Source organism: Pteropus medius, unplaced genomic scaffold (genome assembly GCF_902729225.1).
Source record: "Pteropus medius unplaced genomic scaffold, Ma_sr-lr_union100, whole genome shotgun sequence".
Taxonomy (NCBI): Eukaryota; Metazoa; Chordata; class Mammalia; order Chiroptera; family Pteropodidae; genus Pteropus; species Pteropus medius.
In genome coordinates, this window is record NW_024346667.1 from 13,376,520 (window position 1) to 13,396,879 (window position 20,360).

The 20,360-nt window shown below is 32.7% G+C and overlaps 1 protein-coding gene across 2 annotated transcripts in view; it reads left to right on the top strand.

Annotated features, from left to right (window-relative positions):
- Positions 1 to 16,273, top strand: part of GLRA3 (glycine receptor alpha 3) — a 131,833-nt gene extending 115,560 nt beyond the window's left edge. Inside the window, exons 9-10 of one of the 2 annotated variants that reach the window (XM_039876344.1) lie at positions 1,203 to 1,247; positions 15,942 to 16,273. In XM_039876344.1, coding sequence (XP_039732278.1) covers positions 1,203 to 1,247; positions 15,942 to 16,139 — 243 coding nt within the window. In that variant the 3' untranslated portion in view covers positions 16,140 to 16,273. The remainder of the gene's footprint in view (positions 1 to 1,202; positions 1,248 to 15,941) is intronic. The other variant, XM_039876345.1, reaches the window with a different exon arrangement.
- Positions 16,274 to 20,360: the final 4,087 nt, after the last annotated feature.

Here is a 20,360-nt window from a genome sequence, read left to right on the forward strand (position 1 = left end):
ATTAATCATCTTCCATGACTTATTTAGTCATGTTTGACTCCCCAGAATCATCACCTGCTCCAGTTCAGTGTAGCATGGAAGGAACATGAGCGTTTCGATACTCTGGGTAATGCATTGGACAGAGAAACAATGCTAGAGCTTGTATTTGATCACATTTTTATGAAAGTAAGAGCATATCATTTGTACATTAAAACATATTTTGATGGAAGATTAACTTTCAAAAAATCTCCTTCCTCTGACTTCACTGCTATTGGCTGGTTTTCTTACACTTTTCTCATTCTTCCTTACTCTCCCTTTTTCTCTCCCCCCTCCCCTTTTTTTTTTGCCTCCATTAATGCCTATTTGCTCCCCCTTTCTCTAATGATACCTGGCACTGGCTGAAACATTATTAACAGAACAAAAACTCTGTATTACAGAGGTGGAGCTCTTGTCTTTCTTCCCTCATCATGAGTGATAAAGACAATTTTTCCTTTTAACATCATTAAACAGAAGTAAGGCAATATTTATTTCCTCATCTCATTTTGAGTTGCTTTTCTATGTTTTTTTTTTTCCATTTCTCTACTTTTCTCCTCCTTTCTACAGTTTAGAAAATATCAACCCGGTGCTGACAACACTAGACATGAAAAAAGTATTACGCGTGTGGTGTCCAAATGGAGGCTGAGAGCTCAGATATTTTCTACTCCCATCACACATCCACAGTCACCGTATCCAATGGATAACATAACAGACTACGGTTTACATGCTCGATCTAGTTTCTCCTTTAAAAAAAATTATCCTTCAAAAAGCTGCTCTTTATTCGGTTTTACCACCTAAAGAGTATCAGGTTACAAATATTTGACGTTCCTTCTTTAGCTCACAGAAAGACAGCAAGATTAAGTTTTCTAGTGACTGGCATGTTAGGAAAATGCAGAAATGCAAAAAATAGTAATATCCTATTGTTTTCTGATCACTATTTGAAATACTCAGGGAGTAAATATTATAATTAATATTTCGTGTGAGAAAAAGTCGAAAAAGTCCAGCTTTTTAGTTCATTTCATACTTTGAGGAGTGGATAGCTTGCATATGTGAAAATCTATTAATTGATGCATATGTATGTTGAAATGATACATGTAATTAAAACCAATTGTGCAATTATATTTAATCATATATGCCTTGATTCTCTGGTTTCTCAATCCCTCTTGGTCCACTTTACCTTCCCACAGACAGAAGCTTTTGCATTGGAGAAGTTTTACCGTTTCTCAGACACGGTAAATTCACTTTCTTAAATCTAAGTAGAGGAATGTGGTCATCAGTAAAAAAGCAGACAGAGTATTCTGCACCCAGGCAGTGTCTGGTGGGGAAACACGGGCTCTTGAATATTTAAAGCCAAACCACCATCACCTCCTTCAGCTGATACTCTTTTTTTTCTAACACTTCCATTTCTCTTTCCTCATTTAGTAAAAGGATTTTTAAATATTATCCTTCATTAACCAAGTTATTTGATCAATCAAAAAGATTTTCAAATACATATTCAACAAAAATATCACATATATTTTATTATAGCCTCCATAGAAGAAAAATCACATGTTTGACAACATCAATTTCAAAATAAATGGGAAATTTATTTATACAAATCATTCTTGCCAGAAAATAGAAACCTAAAAATAAGGTAAAAATGAAAAGCTTTTGTCCAGCTGATGTATCTATAGAATTCATTCTGAATGTTGGTATGTTGAAGTTCTTTATAGTAAATGAATAATTTTGGTTTTAATAATGGCATCCTTTAAAATGTTTGATTAGAAAGAAATCAGAAGGACATGTGTCCAGATTTAGTAATTGAATTTAAACCATACCAAAGCCAAGAATTTAGGCTAAGAAATCATATCCGAACAGTCCAGTTTATTAAACTAAAATTTCTAGGAAAAGTTGTATTTAAAAATACCTCACCAGATGATTCTACTGCATACAGGCATACCTCAGTTAAGGATTGATATAATGTTAGATGAATAGACAAGAGACATAATATTAGATAAATATTAGTGTAATCTCAATATCATAGCCAATATCTAGACCCAGTATTATTATAAAACATTTATTATGTTTTCTTATATTATAATATATAATCACTCAACTATTTTTCTTTTCTAATAAAATTGTATATTTGTTCCAAACATAGCTAGCCAATTGTCTTTTATTTTTATCCCTGAAAAAAGTTTTCACATGATCCAATTATCTTTACTTGATTATCTTAACTGTAAATTTTTTAAAATGTTAATTGCATCGAATTTGCATAATCGCATATAGTAACCTCTTTGGGAGAGGTATATATTTAAATTTCCAGTAACTAAAGAGTGCTTAGAGGAGCTTTAGTATAGAAGACACAAATTTAATTAAATACTGCTTTACAAAAGCAATGCAGGAAGAACTCTGGTGAAAAATCAGGTTTACCTCAGTAACAGTCAATAATGTTATTTTTAAAAAGAAATGATACGACTTGAAGTACATTATTAGAAGTTATATGTTTCCCATTTATTTTTACAAACAGTCTAATCATCATGTAAATTTGGGCTTGATCTTTAACTTTTAAAGACTATTTTCTTCAAGCTAATAACTCTCTGGGACAAAGGAACTTATCCTTAAAAAAAAAATGAAAACGTGTTTTGCTTAGACACAATCTGATCAATTTAAATCTTTAAATGAACATAATCAAAATGAGTCTAAATGTCAACCCGGTGCTCTTTCTTTTCATGAGTACTGGTTTACATAAGTTTTTTTTAGAACTCTAATTTGGCAGAAAAGGCAACATAAAATAGCCTCATTATAGAAAATTTGTCCCAACAAGGAAACTGATACTGACATAAATATTAGTCCCAGGAAAGTTTTAACTTGCTTCAGCATGGCTTTGGCATTGGAGACAATATTTTATACCTTACTTTTGTCTCTCTAAAGGTACAAGTGAACCTTTTGTCTATTGTGAAAGAATAAGATTTTGTATGCAGATTTCCCCACCCCACACTGTCATTGCCTGCTGTGTGCATATTACCCACCACACCTGGTCATAGACGCTTATCCCGTGCTGTGTATGAGTGAGTGTGTGCATGACATGAAAGTATTTTGATTAGAAGTTGCTCTTCCCATGTATGATATCATTATGTAAGTCCTGCAGGGTTATGAAGACACCAACATATTTCTGAGCATACGTGATTTGTTAACAGATATGGATGATATGGGATTGCTTCAGTGCATTTCATGTTGCTTCTTTCGCATTGCAATATAATGTAATGATCCAATGGTTTTCTGGGAGAAAGCACATTCACACAGTATTCTAGTACCTCTATCTTCCTACTTATTATTGTATATTAATTATCATGTATATACACCAATGAAATAAGCATGGACGTTAGTTCTAGATTTAAATAATTGCCAAGTTTGTTTTGCTAGCCACGATAGTTCTCTTTTTAAAATGAATATGTCATTGACTGCATTTTGACTAGCTGTATAAAAACTTATTATTTTATTTACTTAGGTACTTATATTCTGTCTTACTTCAAAAATAACTCAAAGTAACTTCTAAGAATAACCAATAATTGATTTTTTTGCCCTGTACATTTTTTCAGTTCTATAGTCTTAGGACAAATACAAATATACATGTACACTATTTTGGTTGAAAAATGACCTCCACTGTTGAAAACAATGTAGCACCCATATATATTAAATTTTTTAATAAAGGTTTCATCCTAGGTCAGTTTATGCTATATTTTAGATTGTAAGATATTTTTTCAATAGGTAAGTTATTTCCTACATATCTCTTTGATACATGTCTGAAGACAAATAGTTTCCCAAAAATTGTAAACAAAATTCTATTTCAATGACTCTGATACACAGAAGTTAGAAATGTCATTCGCTCAAGGAAAACAAAAATTGTGAGAATTTAATTATTTCCTGAAAACAAATATTTAGAGTTTAGGTTAAATGCAGCTATATTTTTTAGAGCTATAGTGCCTCTAAAATATTTTTTTGGGAAAATAATATTTCATAAAGTAATATAAACTTTACTTAATGTACTTTCACAGTATTATAGAGACTTTCATCTCAAAGTTAGCTAAAATAGATTTACAGTACTGCTTTTTACATATGCCATCAATTATATTATGTCATGCCACAATTATGAGTCAACACTGAAAGAATCTAGCATATTATGCTAGAAATAGATATATAGATTTTTAAAATTATTTTATTCAGTACCCTATAATATACATATTACATATTCATAATAGTTCATTAAAAACATTTATTCATAAATAAAACATTTATTTTTTTAAGCTTACATTTTACCATTCAATAATCTCCAAACCATTCCATCTTTGATTCTAAGTTCAATATGCTAAGCATAAACTTGGCTAATTCATAACTAATTCATATGTCATCTATAACAAATGCAAGCTTCTTGAGGGAGCTAGATTTTAAAGAATTTTATATTGACAATTGACTTGCAACTATAAAGTATTTTTAACCTCATCTATAATTTCATTCATTTAAGCCTCTCATTTTTAAATGATGTAGAAATGTATAAGATATATTAAACTGAATATTTTATATTAGGCTAATATTTAGTTTAGAAAATAAATTCATTCATATAATTCATCTTACCTTAGAATTTTCTGAGTGATGGTAATTTTTCTCAAGAAAAAATAAGCCACTGTTATATTTTTTTCAACATCACTTTGAAATCATGTAAGTGATAATTAATAGCAAGTAACATTTTACCTCTCACTTTCCAACTTGGCAATTAAAAGTTATAGAAAATTATTTTTAAAAAAGACTTTTGGGATAATATACTTAACATCTTGATTGTATAAAGAACACCCCAAAGGTACCTACTAGAGGAGAAACATTAGGATAAAACTAACATATTTAATGCTGTTGTATCTCATAACATTTCACATAATCATTACGAACACTCTTAGATGTCACATGTTTTGTTACCACTCACTGACAATCTTCATGTCTTCACCACTCCCACATCCAAACCAGATTTTTTTTTTTTTGGAGGAGGGGTCATTTTTGAGGACTGGAAGAGGATAGGTGATTAATTCTTTTTTTTATTATTTATTTTTATTTTTAACAATTTTAAAATTTTCAATTAAAGTTGACATACAATATTATATTAGTTTCAGGTATACCATACCATGATTAGACATTTATATAATTTACAAAGAGATCACCCCTATACATTTAGTACTCATCCCACACCATACATAGTTATTACAATATTCCCTGTGCTGTACTTTACATCCCCAAACTATTTTGTAATTACCAATTTGTACTTCTTAATTCCTTCTCCTTTTTCGTCCATCTTATCAACCCCACTCCCACCTAGTAACCATCAAAATGTTTTCTATATCTAGAGTATGTTTTGTTTTCTTTGTTCATTTATTTTTTTAGGTTCCACATATAAATGAAATCATAAAATATTTGTCTTTGTCTTTCTCTGACTTATTTCATTTAGATAATACCTTCTAGGTCTATCCATATTGGTGCAGGTGGCAAGATTTCATTCTTTTTATGGCTGAATAATAGTCCATTGTATATATGTACTACTTCCTTTTTATCCATTCATCTATTGATGGACACTTAGGTTGCTTCCATAACTTGGCTATTGTAAATAATGCTGCAATGAATATATGACTGCATGTCTTTTTGAATTTGTGTTTTGGGTTTCTTTGGCTAAATATCCAGAAGTGGAATTGTTGGGTCCTTATTTGTTTCTCATTATAGCCTTTGTTTTAAAGTCTATTTTGTCTGGAATAAGTATTGCTACCCCAGCTTTTTTTTTTTCATTTCCCTTTTTATGAGGTATCTTTTCTTTCATTCTGTGTGTATCTTTTGATCTGAAGTCTCATGTACACAGCACATGTATGGGCCATGTTTTCCTCTCCATTTAGCCACCTTATGTCTTTTAATTAGAGCATTTAATCCATTTCCATTTAAAGTAATTCTTCATATGTAGTCATTGCCATTTTATTATTCCTGTTTTTGATTTTTTTTTTCTTTTTCTTCTTAAAAAAGTCCTTTTAAAATTTCTTGTAATACTGGTTTGGTGGTGATAAACTCTAGCTTTTCCTTGTCTGAGATAATTCTTATCTCACACATATATTAATAAGCAATGTTTGATGATAGAAAGGAAGCAATTCATCTGAATGACTATATCTATCTTTGTATTTTTAACCTATCTCTAATATTTCAGTTATAATATGCATGTTATATGAATCAGTCTTTGACATAATTCTCTAAATAAAATTAAAAAGCATTTTGAATGTTTCACAATATGATATTGATGCTTAATTACTGAAACTTTTTTCATTTCATTTTTTTTCATCATTTAGTGAAAACAGGTCCACTTATAGAATAGTACATTAAAGAAGTAACTTTTTACAGTCTTCATTGCCTACCCTTTTAACTCGATCGAAGCATATTAAAAGGATTTACTTGTGGGTAAATTAAGCTATTTCTTCAATTTTACCTTTTTAATAAGCCATGTTCTTTAGCTCATTTTTAGTTTATTCTATTTAATTTTTATTATTACCTATATTTTGAGTTGTAAAGTACCTTAATTTTATGAACATTAAATATTGGCTAACACATAGTATCAAAGGTTTTATATGTTTGTCTAAACAGTTTGCTTTTTGTGGCCTTTAGTTCATTAGAAACTCAAGCGGAAAATATCTCTAGAAAATTAGGATGATTATCTCAAAGAAATATTTGAGTGTGTATTGGACAAAGAATATTACTGCATATCAGAACATCTATCAACACAGGATAATTTTATTACTGAATTTTGCAAAGCAGAGAAATTAGTTACAAAATAATTTAATACATCTTTTAATATAGTAATCTAATACTGATGATGAGCTATTAGAAAAGCTTCAACCATGCTTAAAATTATTATTTTAAGTGGAGCCATTAAAAAAAATTCCAGTAGGCCTGTCTTTTTAAAAAAAGTCACATGGCCTTTTTGAGGTCCAGGGGTCCTTGCTCTCTCATCATCTGACTGCCTGGTCTAAGGTAGCTGAGACCCTGTTTCTGAAGGTGTGAGATGACTCCATGTGACTATGGGCATGCCTAAAATACTAGTGCTGTGTTATGGAACATGTTGACAACACTAAAGACTCCTTGATTGCAGAAATTAGATTCACAAAGAATCTTAACTGTCACATAGCAACCCCCTTCTATTGTAACAATCAGACAGTAAGGCCTAGAGGAGCAAAGCACAGTTTTTAGTTTTTTGCTGTTGGCTAATTTTTAGTGAAACACAAGTGCAAGGCCAGCTGAGGAGTATGCAACTGAGTAGGCCTGTTTTACCTACTACTTTAGTGCTAATTTGGTTTCTGTGGATTTAAAATATCTAATTGTAAAATAATTCAAGTCAGTATTTTTTTATATTGTATATTATGCGATTTCCACAATAATACGGTTATAACAAAATGTTAATAAAAGCAGCAATTTGAGTACCTTATCAGGTATTTTATATATTTTCTCTCACCCTAAATAAAAACCTGGAGCTAGAAACCAAGAATCTTAGCATTGGTTTATTAAGACTATCCAGACTTCTGGCAATAAATGATGAAGCCGTGGAATTGCATAACGATAATTAAACATTTGTATTTTGAATGTCAATCTTGACTCAGATTTTAAATTTGGACCATCTAATATATTTATGACTACATAAAATATTTGAAAACTATTTCCTATAGCACACACATATTTTTATAATGCAGATACCCAATTTATTTTCATTTTTAGAACATGAGTGATCCTCAGTGCCTTCTTTTTTATTACCTTTGCCAGGAAAAAACATTTGAACGAGACATTTTAATGAAGAAAGTGTTTTTATTGAAATTAAAAGTTTCTGTTTATTCAACTCCAAAATTAATAGGAAAGCGATTGGTGGTGGATTTGTAAGGAAAATCATATTTCATATGCTTTTGAAAATAATAATGCATTAAATCACATTCTATAACATAATTTCTAAAGTCTATTTTCTGACATATGCCTATAAGAAATTTTAAAATGGATAAAAATAGAGATCACAAAGATAACCTTCATATAGAAAACTCACCAAGAAATAGGCTTAAAAACAGGAATTATTGAAAAATAATAGTATAACACTCGCATGAAAGACATTACAGGGCATATTTTCATAAACAACCATTTAAAATGTAAATTAGAAAGTGTTAGAAGAATTCAAAAAATGTTCCATCATGATAAATTCAAGCTGACTAGCATAGCTGTATTGTGCCTTTAGGAAACTTTTGTTTCTACATTTGACTGTATATTATCACCTACAGACTTTGTTGGACATACAGATTATTGGGACAGCCAAAAAGCTAATGAGCAGGAATCTCTGCAATTGAAGTCTAGAAAACTGGGTCTCCGCAATCCCTCCCAGTGGTTCCAAGACTGGTGTTATGTGCACAACAATGCAGGAAACATTACCCACATAGAATGATGGTAATTTTAGAAATTGTTGCCAGCTTATATAATGGACTAGTGCTATAGGAAGACAGTTAAGTTTAAATTGTTCAAATGTGTCATTTTATATTAAAAGCAATATCCAAATGTGAAGTAGCTTTGCTCAGAATAGCACTATATCTCTAATTACAGGCTTAAGGAGACAATCATATTTACAAGACATAAGAAATAGGCTTTAATCTTATATATCAGGTACTTAACTTTTTAGAAGGATAACAGGCAAGAGAGACAGCAGTTAAAGTATCTATTTAATTGCGAGGCCTTACAGCTACTCAAGCACATAGGATATGTACACCCAGAATCATTATATCAGGTAACACAAAAGAAAAATCTCTGAGGTAGGAAAGTCAGATTTGTGTTACAGCATCATTACCCACCCCCCACACTGCCACCACCAGAAACCAAAAACCTTTCTAAAGGCTTTCCTCCTTCCTCTCACTCATACCCACCCACTCATGCACACACTGATCCGGTGAACTAGCTAACCCTCATGTCCTTGTCATCCTGTGTTTAACAATAAATCTTTTAATTGCTCATTCCAATTTATATTTAAACCACTGCTCTGCAGGTGGATGGGCTGTGGTATGCCCATTTCTATGATGTGCTCTTGGGCCATTCTATATGCTGCCCATGATTAAATCTGTTCCTTCGTCCAATGAGATCTATTCTAGGGGCCCAAACTGATATAAACATGCCTTGTTCCAAGCCATTAATAGTATTTTAAGCTGTGGTTTTTGTTACAGTGTAAAACAAAGCCCAAGATGGACTAGCTGTCTATTTCTGCCCAAATCCATTAAATCCTCCAGAAACCATGGGCAAAGACCATGCAGCCCATCTGCCAGCTATGTGTTAGTTCCTGTCATTGGGAAACTCAACCCAATGGCAATTTCTGAGCAATTTTTTCTCATGTCAACATTCAAGACAAGCTCTCACCACACCAATGGCTTCATCGAGCAACAGAAGGACATGTCACAGTACTGTCCATTGCTGCATGGCCTGGACACCACCATGGTTACATCCATGGCCAGTCCAAGACATCTGCCTTGGCACTCTAGTCCCCTTCTGAAGCAGCAACTTGGTGGACATTACATGACCTAATTTAATCTCACCCTGGAATTTTTATAAGAAATTGTATCTACTACCCTGGGATGTTCTTAATTGGCCATTTAACAAGCACCCATTTGCCTGACCATAAGGCAAGGCCATGGCTTGGGCCCAGGAGTCTTTGAGTATCAAGGGCCAATTATTGGATATTGCCATATATACTATTCTCAAGTCATCCTAACGTGTAGACGTACCTTGCTTTCTTTAGCTATAGTCATTTGCTGCACCGTGGGTATGGTTTGAGTCCTGACCTTCTAAATGAGGGTTTCCATCGGTGAACAAAGTGGCCTGTTTTGCATCCATGAGATGAGAATCATGAGGTTCAGGCCACTCTGGTGGCTCAACCGGAGACTGTATCACTGATCCCTCGTCAGGCTATCTTTTCATGAATACGATGTACTTTGCCCTGAGGTACCCCCTGTAGCTTATTCCTGAATATACCATTTTGATTTTCTCAGGAACTTAGATTGGAATGCCTTTTTGACATCACCTATGATATGGTAGGTATCTTAGGCCTAAATATAGTCTGATGCCCATTAGAGTCCTTCGGGGAGCTGCTTCTACCAGAGCACAAGAGAATGCCAGTAGCTATCATTCAAATAGCTATACCTGCTCGCAGCTTCAGAGTTTTCTAGTTTGGAATCCTAGCAGCAACCTTAGGGAGCCACTATTGAGCTTTTCCAGAAAATCTAGTCTACGTGTGTTTTAGTAGCAGATAACTTTGCAGTTGATGAATTTTAAGGACTCAGAAAAGCAGCTTGGGCCATTGGCTGCCGTACAACTCTCACAGTTTGATCCTGTATCCCTTTCCAATGCATTTTGTCTTCCAGTCACTTGATATAGTGTGGCCAGCAGAAATACGAAATGTCTCTGCCAGATTTCAAATAGTGCTGCAAGTTGTTTTTCTCATAGTGGGATCCAGAAGAGACAGCACTTTGCACTTTATTGTTTGCGAATTGTCTCTAGCAGTTTGCCCAAGTTATCGCCCAGGTTATAGAAACTGGGCCCTGAATTTTTTCTGGATTAGTTAGCTACCTTTACTTAGTCACATGGCCACTACAGTTTCCAAATCCTCCCTTGACTTTCTCCTCAGAGAGGAAAACTATCATTTATCATTAACCAACTTTTGACAGTGATCTGGACCAAATCGTTTCCAACGAGGTTGTGGCAATATGCTGGAGAATTCAGGTTTTTTTAAGGGATGACAGTAAGGTGATGGTTGGGTCTACCCCACAAAAAGACACCCTGTGTTTTACTTTGGGTGGGGAGGGATTAAAAGGAAAGGCTTAGTCGAGTCTGTCAAAGCATCCCGGCCTCCTTTGTCCTTCTGAAACTCTTGAAGGGTTTTCATGGTATTCATTGTGGTGGAGGCTGTTGGGGTCTTCAGCTGTCATCCTGCAGGACCCAATTAGTTTTATCATAGGCCAGACAGGACTTTTCTAGAGAAAATTAATGAGGGACTAGCACCCCTGCTGCCACCATTTACTTAATTAGAGCTGAGTTTCCTTCATCTGCCTGGAATCTTATACTGTTTAATAGTTACTACCGAGGAAGGGTTAGGCAATTCTAAGGGCTCTCATTTTAGTACATCCAATTCTAACTGGGCTAAGGAACAACTGTCCCAGATTAGGCTCAAGCCAGAAATGGCAAGATCATTCATTCATGTGTCATATTCTTTCAGATTATACATTTAGCCAAAGGTGATGCCACCTACTGCATATATCTTAGTCCCTTATTTTCTTATCTGGAGTCTTTACTATGACCGTTATAACTACTACTACAGCATCACTTTGCCTCTTTTTCTGCTCCAAAAGCTTCTCTTTTGCTCTTAATATTGTCTTCTCATTCCTCAGCAGTATTACTGTACATTGTGCATTGGCATCCAGTAATCCCAAAAAGCTGTGCTCACCACCCCCTGGCTCTTCAACTTTAAGCATAGCATAGCCTTGGAACCCCATTCAGAACTGGGCAAGGAGATCCTGGCCTTCAAGTCAAATAGTCTTTGTTTCAACTGCCTTGACGGATGGAGTAAATTCAGCAACCCATATCAGTGCCTTTTGTTTCCATTCCCCATTGGCATCATTGGATTTAACTTCTGAGATGAAAGCAACACATTTAACAGGGGTCCTTAAGGGGAAGCAGCTGCCGGAACTGGAACAGATTTCCTTCCTCTCAGCTGGTGATAATGTGCCAGGAAATCTTTCAGAGGAATTCTGTCAATTTTCTTCTGTGTCTTAAAAGCTACCTAAAGAAAGCTAATAGATTCACCTCTGGCCATGACCTTTCTTCTGAATAGACCAGATATTTTTTTCCCACCAGTAACACCTAGCATGGCAACTGCAAGAACAAATATACCCATGAATTAAATATACCCTCCTGCCTTCCCCAAAGGAGAGCCACATGGGGAACCCATGCCTAATCACTGTGTCTACCAGAGTTTAGGTCAAAGGATAAGGTCTGGGTAGGCTTATCTTTAATTATTGGATGGCCAGCACAGGTTTGCCATGTCCCCCTTAACATAGCTACTTCTTCTAAAGGGCTGTTCCGTTTCACAGCAGTAGAGAACCAAGCAGCTTCCTTTTTCAGTATAGATTAAATAGCACCCTGGGCTCTACCCCACTCCCAAAGGCTCATTGATTAGCAATGCTACAGCAAGTTAGGAGTTAGCATTCACGCCAACATTGCTTTTCATGCTATAGCATGCAAAAAAAAATTATCGGTTCCTAGGTCAATCAACCTTAAGATTCTGGAAAGCATGGAGACTCAACTCTTTAATATTGCTTTTTTTCAGTATGGTAGCTATAAGCCACATGTGGCTATCGGGCCCTAGAAATATGTAGTCTGAACTGAAGTATGTTAAAATATGTACTGACTTCAAGGACTTAGTATGAAATAAAGAATATAAAATATCTTTATATCTCTAATTTTTACTTTCACTAAATGTTTAAATGATACTTAGGACATGTTGAGTTAAAGAAAATGTATTATTAAAATTAGTTGTGCCTGTTTCTTTTAACTTGTTAAGCTGTAGTTAATATAAAATTTAAATTTAAAATTACACACAGGGCTTTTGCTTGTGGCTCAAATTATATTTATATCTGACAGGGCTCCACAATAGTTACTGGTTTCCACTGACATTTGCCTGGGGTTACAGAGATTAAGTGTAATGCCCTTTTAAGTCTCAGCTGGACTTTTGTTTTCATCCTGAGCACAGGCCATGAAGCTACTTGCTTTACTTGCTCTCATTTTTCTTTGCCCCAAGTGGTTTTAGTTTCACAGCTAATCAATTAATAGGAGGCAAGGAATTAATTGAATCTTGGGCCACTTTCCCCTTAGTTTTATTACCCTGGTTTCCTTTAGTTTTATCTCACTGATCACCCATCTGTCAATTTAACAAGGGGTAAGTCTGTCATTCATATTTCAATAGGAAGATTTATCCCCAATTATTTTCCACGGTGCTTTTGCCACCTCAAATCCAGGGCAGGTCAGTATCGTGTTCTCATCAGAATTCCCTCCCAGAACTTTTGGCTGTATTGAGTCTGAAATGATCTGAAAGCCTGGTCAGTCAGCTTCTGTCACCACTGCTGAGATTTGGGGTTCTCTCTGTCAGTCAGACCCTTCAGGCACAATAGGCTTTAACCTAATATAACGTTTATTCAGTCCTACAGGAGCATGGGAGGCAGGCGCCACATCAGACATAGCATCTTCATCTCATCGGGAGGCCTGGTAGTTACTTGAGAGCACAGCTTCCTTGCCCCTCACCCACACAGATGTGTAGACACAGCTGCCACAGACAAAAGTCAAGCCATATGTGATTATCTTGACACAGAGAAGCCACAGTCCTATTCCCCACCAAATTTGTATAGTGTCTGGTCACGTAGGCCCAAGACTTTCAGGCTGCTGCATGGCTTTCCCAATTCAGGTGTCCTCCTTCACAGTAATTGAAGCAAACTCTACATTCTCCATTTAGCTCAACTCTATTATTTTCAAGGAAGTGATGCTGGAAGAAATCAGAAGTCATTCTCAGCAGTTCTGAAACAGCCCATACCTGATGTTAACCCTTTATTCATTGTCAGTTGTGTGGGAAGATATAGTTGAGAAAAGTACAGTTGTTTACTAAATATGTTAAATATTAAAAGGATCGTCTCTGTTTTGAGGTCTGGGAGTCTCTAAAGGTTTGAAAATAACAAGTTCTTCTGGACAGATGGTTAGAAAGATAGTCAATGGAGGAAGATGATTAAAACGTATAAACTTCCAGTTATAAATAAGCACTAGGCATGTAATGTACAACGTGATAACTAGTTAACACTGCCATGTGGTATACAAGGGAGTAGATCCTAAGAGTTCTCATCACAAGGAGAAATTTTTTTCTTTTTATTTTATCTATGAGATAATGAATGTTAACTAAATCTATTATAATCATTTCACACTATATGTAAATCAAACCATCATGTGGTACAACTTCAACTTACGCAGTGATATATATCAATTATTTCTCAATAAAATGGGAAAAAGTTGTCAATGGATACTACTTTTCTAAACACAGCAGCTAGAATCCTAAAATCTGAGCAATTTGTAATTAATCTCTCAATTGGTTCAACTAATAGATCAACACCTCATTGTAATTGTTCATTGAGAATATATCTTTTGTCTTATTTTGAGATGGATTTTTTTTATTTTTAAACACATGGGTTGATGTGGTTTAAAAGGTTAATTTATACTTCAGCATCCAGCTCGTTTGCGCACAAAAACTGTACAAATTACCCAGGTGACCTAAGTTTTCCTTCTGGAATGCAACACCAGCAGAATTTACTAAATTATAAGGATATTATTTCAGCACTTACTTAAGAACAGTTTATTTCTTGGTATATTCACTGTTTTTTATGATATAGAAAATTCAAAGCAAACAATAATTTAGCCTTAAAATTTCCACGGAAGCTAAAAAAATTGCCAGTATAAATAAACATTCTTATTAAAGACTGTCAGAAAATCAATTTTCAATTTTTTTTCAAGATTACAAAAGTAGTTACATGTAATTTGGATCATCAGCTTTTATGTTGTACTTGTTTCCTTAAAATTCAATTGCTTATACATCTTACAGTTGAGATATTTTCCAATAATCGTGTTTTTGTTTTCAGGTGAAATTGCCTTTATAATTCACCAGAAACCTATTTTATACATTAATATATCAACTTCTTTTGCATATTAATATATTGACTTTGATCATCTTCTCATTCTTAGAATACATTTTAATTTCTATTTTTTACTTTTATATTTTGTAACATGCTGTTCATTGAAATTTTACTTTCACAAACCTAACAGTTTTTCAAGAGCTTCAGCACTTACTTTTATCTCTTATATAACCATCAAAAATTACTTCCATAGGAGGAGAGCTATAACAAATTAATAAAATGTCAATTTTTAAACTTCCAATTTTAGTAACAAAAGAATCTAATTAATTGGCAGTCATCTACTATTACATTCTAAATAAATTTGTTAAGTTATTTATTAATGAATTTTATTATAAATTATTAAATATATTTTCCTATCATAAAAATTTTTATTTAACATATTTTTATTAAATAATGTTTTTAAATTTTGGTTTTCTTTTTGGTACATACATAGAGAATTCCCTTCAATTTGCAACATTTAAGAAAAAAGTAACATTTTTAGAACATAATAATTTATAATTTTCTTTAACATGAAATAAACTTTAGCTGAATTTTATTCATAATATCTTCTAAACCAATGCACTTGAAAAGTAATTGTATATAAATCAAAATATATAACTATCTTGTAGTCTTCCAAATGGGTTAGCATAAGACATAGAAGTAGCATTAAGTGAGGATAACAAAAAACAAGCAGTGTTATTGAGTTACACTCTACAACAACAAAGTAACATAAAATTACAGAAATTAGCTCTAAAAAGATTGCCTCAATGAAAAAGAAAAATTCAGTCAATGATCATTGTATTTTCCCCTTTGACATCATAGTTCATGAACAAAAATAACATACTATTCAAATAGATGTTTTCTTGCTCAGTTAATTTAGATATTCTAGCAATATGTAGACAATACCAGAATGTTTAGATTTTTCATTAAAACATATCATTTGAGAGTTTCATATTTCTTAATGGATATATCTATATGATATAGCAGGATAAATCGATAAAATTTGAATGAAGAAAAAAAGCACTCATCTTTATTTGAATTATCCTATAAAAATGTTAACATTTATCATAATAAAGCTTAAGTTATGATTCTGAAATGTGTTATATATGCTCTATTCCATAACTGAAGTGTTTTCTTATGTTTTTCTCATGACAGGATGATGAGATAAGGGAAAGTCGATTCAGCTTCACAGCCTATGGAATGGGACCGTGTCTGCAAACAAAAGATGGCGTGACTCCCAAGGGCCCAAACCACCCTGTCCAGGGAACTCCGAGGAGCCCTGATGAAATGAGGAAGGTCTTTATCGACAGGGCCAAAAAGATTGACACAATCTCCGAGCCTGCTTCCCATTAGCCTTTTTGATTTTTAATATTTTCTACTGGGTTATCTATAAAATTCTTAGGCATGAGGATATTCACCATCAATAAGATTAAGTCTGCAGGGGCATGCAAGTATAAAACAGTCAACTCAAAAGGGAATGTCTTTGCCATAGGGGTGTGTGTGTGTATATGTGTGTGTGTGTGGTGTACACTGATGACCATTGTATTAAAACAGCATAAGGAAAGGTGTTATTATGAATTGCTATGCAAAGTCATGAGACAGATTAAGATTCCTTTAATGGATACAAAATATATATTATGCATATTCTATTTCATATTAATTTAAGATTATCTGCTCTTTCACAGTAAATTACATAAGTGGAAGTATTACTACCAATGTGTTTGTATGTTATATAGTATCACATAGTACATGTGAAAACTACTTTAGAATCCTTGATTTTTAATTCAATATTAAATCTTACAAAAGTAAAATTTGCACAATAAACTTTATATAAAAAAAGAGAGAAATGTTGAAGATAAAAAAAGTCAATAGCCTGAGGCTTTAAAATATTTTCTTATAGTTACAAAATAGAAAAGTAATTAGTTAATTCAGTGGAAAACTTACTCAATAGGAATAGATAATTGTATGTACAAATACTATCAGATCAATTTATGTTATAACAATAAAATAAAAAACTTTTATTCAATACTAAATTTAATTTTTTAGAATATTAAATTTCCCTCTTTGGAAATTTAAAGTAAATGGCTTAAGAGATCATAATACATAAAAAAATCTACTTTTCTTAACTTTCTATGCCTATGAATAAAGGTGGAAATACTGAAAACAACATCATTGAGTTTAAATAAGTATTATAGCTATGTATTTTTAATTATTGCCAAACACTGAAAAATTCAAGGCAGTACCCTTGTTTTCTTAGATTTTTAATAGCTGCTTAATTGTACATAATTATGTTTAACGTTTTGGTATAATTAAACAAAGTTTAGTAAGACTTTTATATTTTAGCTTAGAATGAGACTTTAAAATTCAGTGGGATTATAATACATTTTGATAAAAATGAATTTAATGAAAACAAAAATGGATTTATGAAAGATTTTTAATAAGAACAGTTTCCCATCAAAGTTATATTAGTTCAAACTCCTAACTCCAAACATAAGGAGAACAATCTTAATTTTAAATTATATAAATAAGTCATTTCTATAAAGTAAGAATTGATTGTTTTTATATTTCTGAATCCAATGTTCAATATATAAGCCATTCACTAGATGTGAATAATTTTAAATAAAATCTTTTCTTAAAACTTATCAACAACCCCATGGAATTATTTCAAGTACAATGGGGCATTAATTCATTTTGTGTGAAATATGTGATAGAGTTCTTGGCTAAATTGAACCAAACTTTCTTTTTCAATGCTGCTTTTTTTTGCATTATTTTTATCATGAATGTTATATTTTTAAAAAGCCCTAGAATACTTTTTAGATATGTGTAATTATTGGTCAGATTCTCTAAGTGGTAACTCAGTGTACTCAATTATTGAAAGAGAAAGGTTTAAACATTAAAAAAAATGATTTAAGATTAACCCACATTTAAGAAGGATGCATAAGTCAATTCTTGAACCAGATTGTGATATTTTCTGACCGTTAACCATCTCAAACTAAAAGCAAGAACTGCCATTTAAAGATAAAAATTTCTCAGTGTTATTGAACTTTGGTCTATCCAATTGTAGTTTTTAAAAATAACTTTTATAAAATAATGTATGTTCAGCAATTTTTGCCAGTGAAAGACCAAATTTCTCTTCTTTAGAAAAATTTAAAACACTGTTAGGGAAAAAAAAAATCATCATGTTTGTCATTAAATGTAAATGTCACAACTGAAGGAAGTGATTACCATGTACTTTACTGAATATAAAAATACTAGCCATGAGACAACTTGTCAATAGGGGTGTTGACATGGTATAAATCTCTCTACTTCTGAAGTTTTATACTTTGCTTATGTATGTATACTTATCATTTTCTTACTACAGAAAAAAAATATTCCGACAGCCTTCACAGGCAAGAGTGACAAGGCAAATATGGCTGAATCCAAAATATTTAAAAGAAGGTATCACTTCTAATAAACACACATAAATCCTTTAAAACTGGAAAACTACATCATAGTTAGAATCCTGAGGTGGTATTTGCCTCAGTGAGCTCTGGGTCAAATCCTGATATTTCAAATTAAATCAAACAGAAAACTATTAATAATGAAAAAATCAAAACGTATACATATACACTAACTACCCACGTGTAAGTTATAATTCTAATATAGACATTCTGGAATACTTTTAAATAACCACATTAGAAAGCTTATAATTTTTATACAGTATATGAAGTTTATTTCACTTTTTAAAATTATTATGTATCTCAACCATTGAACTATATGGTTCTATAGTATATAAATTTTTAGGAAACCTTGTACCTTAGCATATGTGTGCGTCTTTCTTTTTCTTTCTCAACCATTAGAATTGGAGTTCACTATAATGGAGACCTAGAACTTTTTTTATTATTTAAAATAGATTCCAGAAAGAAACTATTGAAGCAAGAAAGCCACAGTTTTTAAAACTTCAACCTTTTCGGCTGTTTCGCTATGACAGTCCCCCGAATTGCCTGTCCAACTCCTAGCAGCTGTATTCAAGGGGTCATTATGACTACTTATTCTGTAATTGATTCCTATTCTGTGGCTATATTCTAATAACCTTTACCTTAATTTTGAATTACAACTGCTTTAAAATCTGTGTATTCCTAAAATATGAATACATATATTAGGTTTATGAATTCCCAGGATCTTATGGAAGATAATGGAAATTTTAGAAAAATAATGTGAAAAAATAAGCCAACATGTTTTACAAAAGAGAGTAAGTTGCTAACGACTTTAGTCATTAACTACTTAAGTGGTTCTGATTTTCCTGATTGTCCATACTGTCATCTCCTTTTCTAAATGTCTTTCATTCCATTTAAAAAATATATACTTTTCTATTCTTAATATGATATACCTCAACCTGCTAATCACTTTGGAGAACTGAATATTGTATTGACAGCTAAATTTTTCTTTCATCTATAAAGTACACATTCCATGAAATAGATTCAAGGGAAATATGGGATTGCCCAATATTAAAAGTAGAAAATTGGCAATACTGAAATTGACAGATGTCTCCTAACAACAGCTTAGAGCACTCTAAGGAAGAAACTCTGAGAATGAAAATGTGCCACAGTCCTCAGACCAATCAATCATTAACCATCTTTGAGGTCATATCTCCTACTTTAAAATAGATTTCACATACTTTGCAACATAGATAATCCCCTAAAAACTCTCAGAATTTATCAGTATATATCATCTGTATTTCTCATCTAGTTGATGATGAACTAGTAAAGAAATGCAAGCCATTCCATATATACAGCATAAACATTCATAATCTGTTAGTATTCATTAGTACTGACAAGGCGAAGACTATAAAATAATGGACTTGATTAAAACACATTAAGAGAACAAGCATGGTTTCTACCCACAAGGCATTTTCATTTTAACAGTCTATTTAAGGCAAATATAGTCAATGGAAATATAACCTATAAACTAATAATTATCTTAGTTCATTGAGAGGGTTAGTCAGAAATTGTCTTAGTTACTCAGAGAATATTTTTTGTATCTTTATAATTGCAAGCTTGTCTTTTGAATTATACCCACCTATTAAGCACAATTATGATGACTACATCTTGCTTGCTAATTTGGACATTCAATTTTTGAACTAGATAATTTTATTGCCTATGTTTAGCTTCTGGACTGAGTTACACGCTACTGTAGGAGTATTGAAACTTGTAGCACAATCATCTCTGACTATAAATGTAACTTGCATTGTCAGTTACTAGCTTCATGTTCATTTCAGAAAAGAACTTAGTTGCAAAGACTGCACAATTTTTTGTGGCAAATTTTGATCTATTGTAAAACTGTACTCAAAGTTGTCCAATCTACTCAAGCAAAGTTAAAGGACTTTTTGGTGCAGAATTTTGACAAAAACACATTCTTTAACTGAACCTATCTGAATAATGAGCAGTGGAAAAGTATGACCATGAAGATTAAATTTTATAAAAGACTGAAATTAATGACAGCCAAGTCTTGTTCTCCATAATTCCTTCTTAATTCCTTAATGTCGTTCATAGCACTGCAGGAATAATCATTTCCATCTCAGTGATCACAACATGA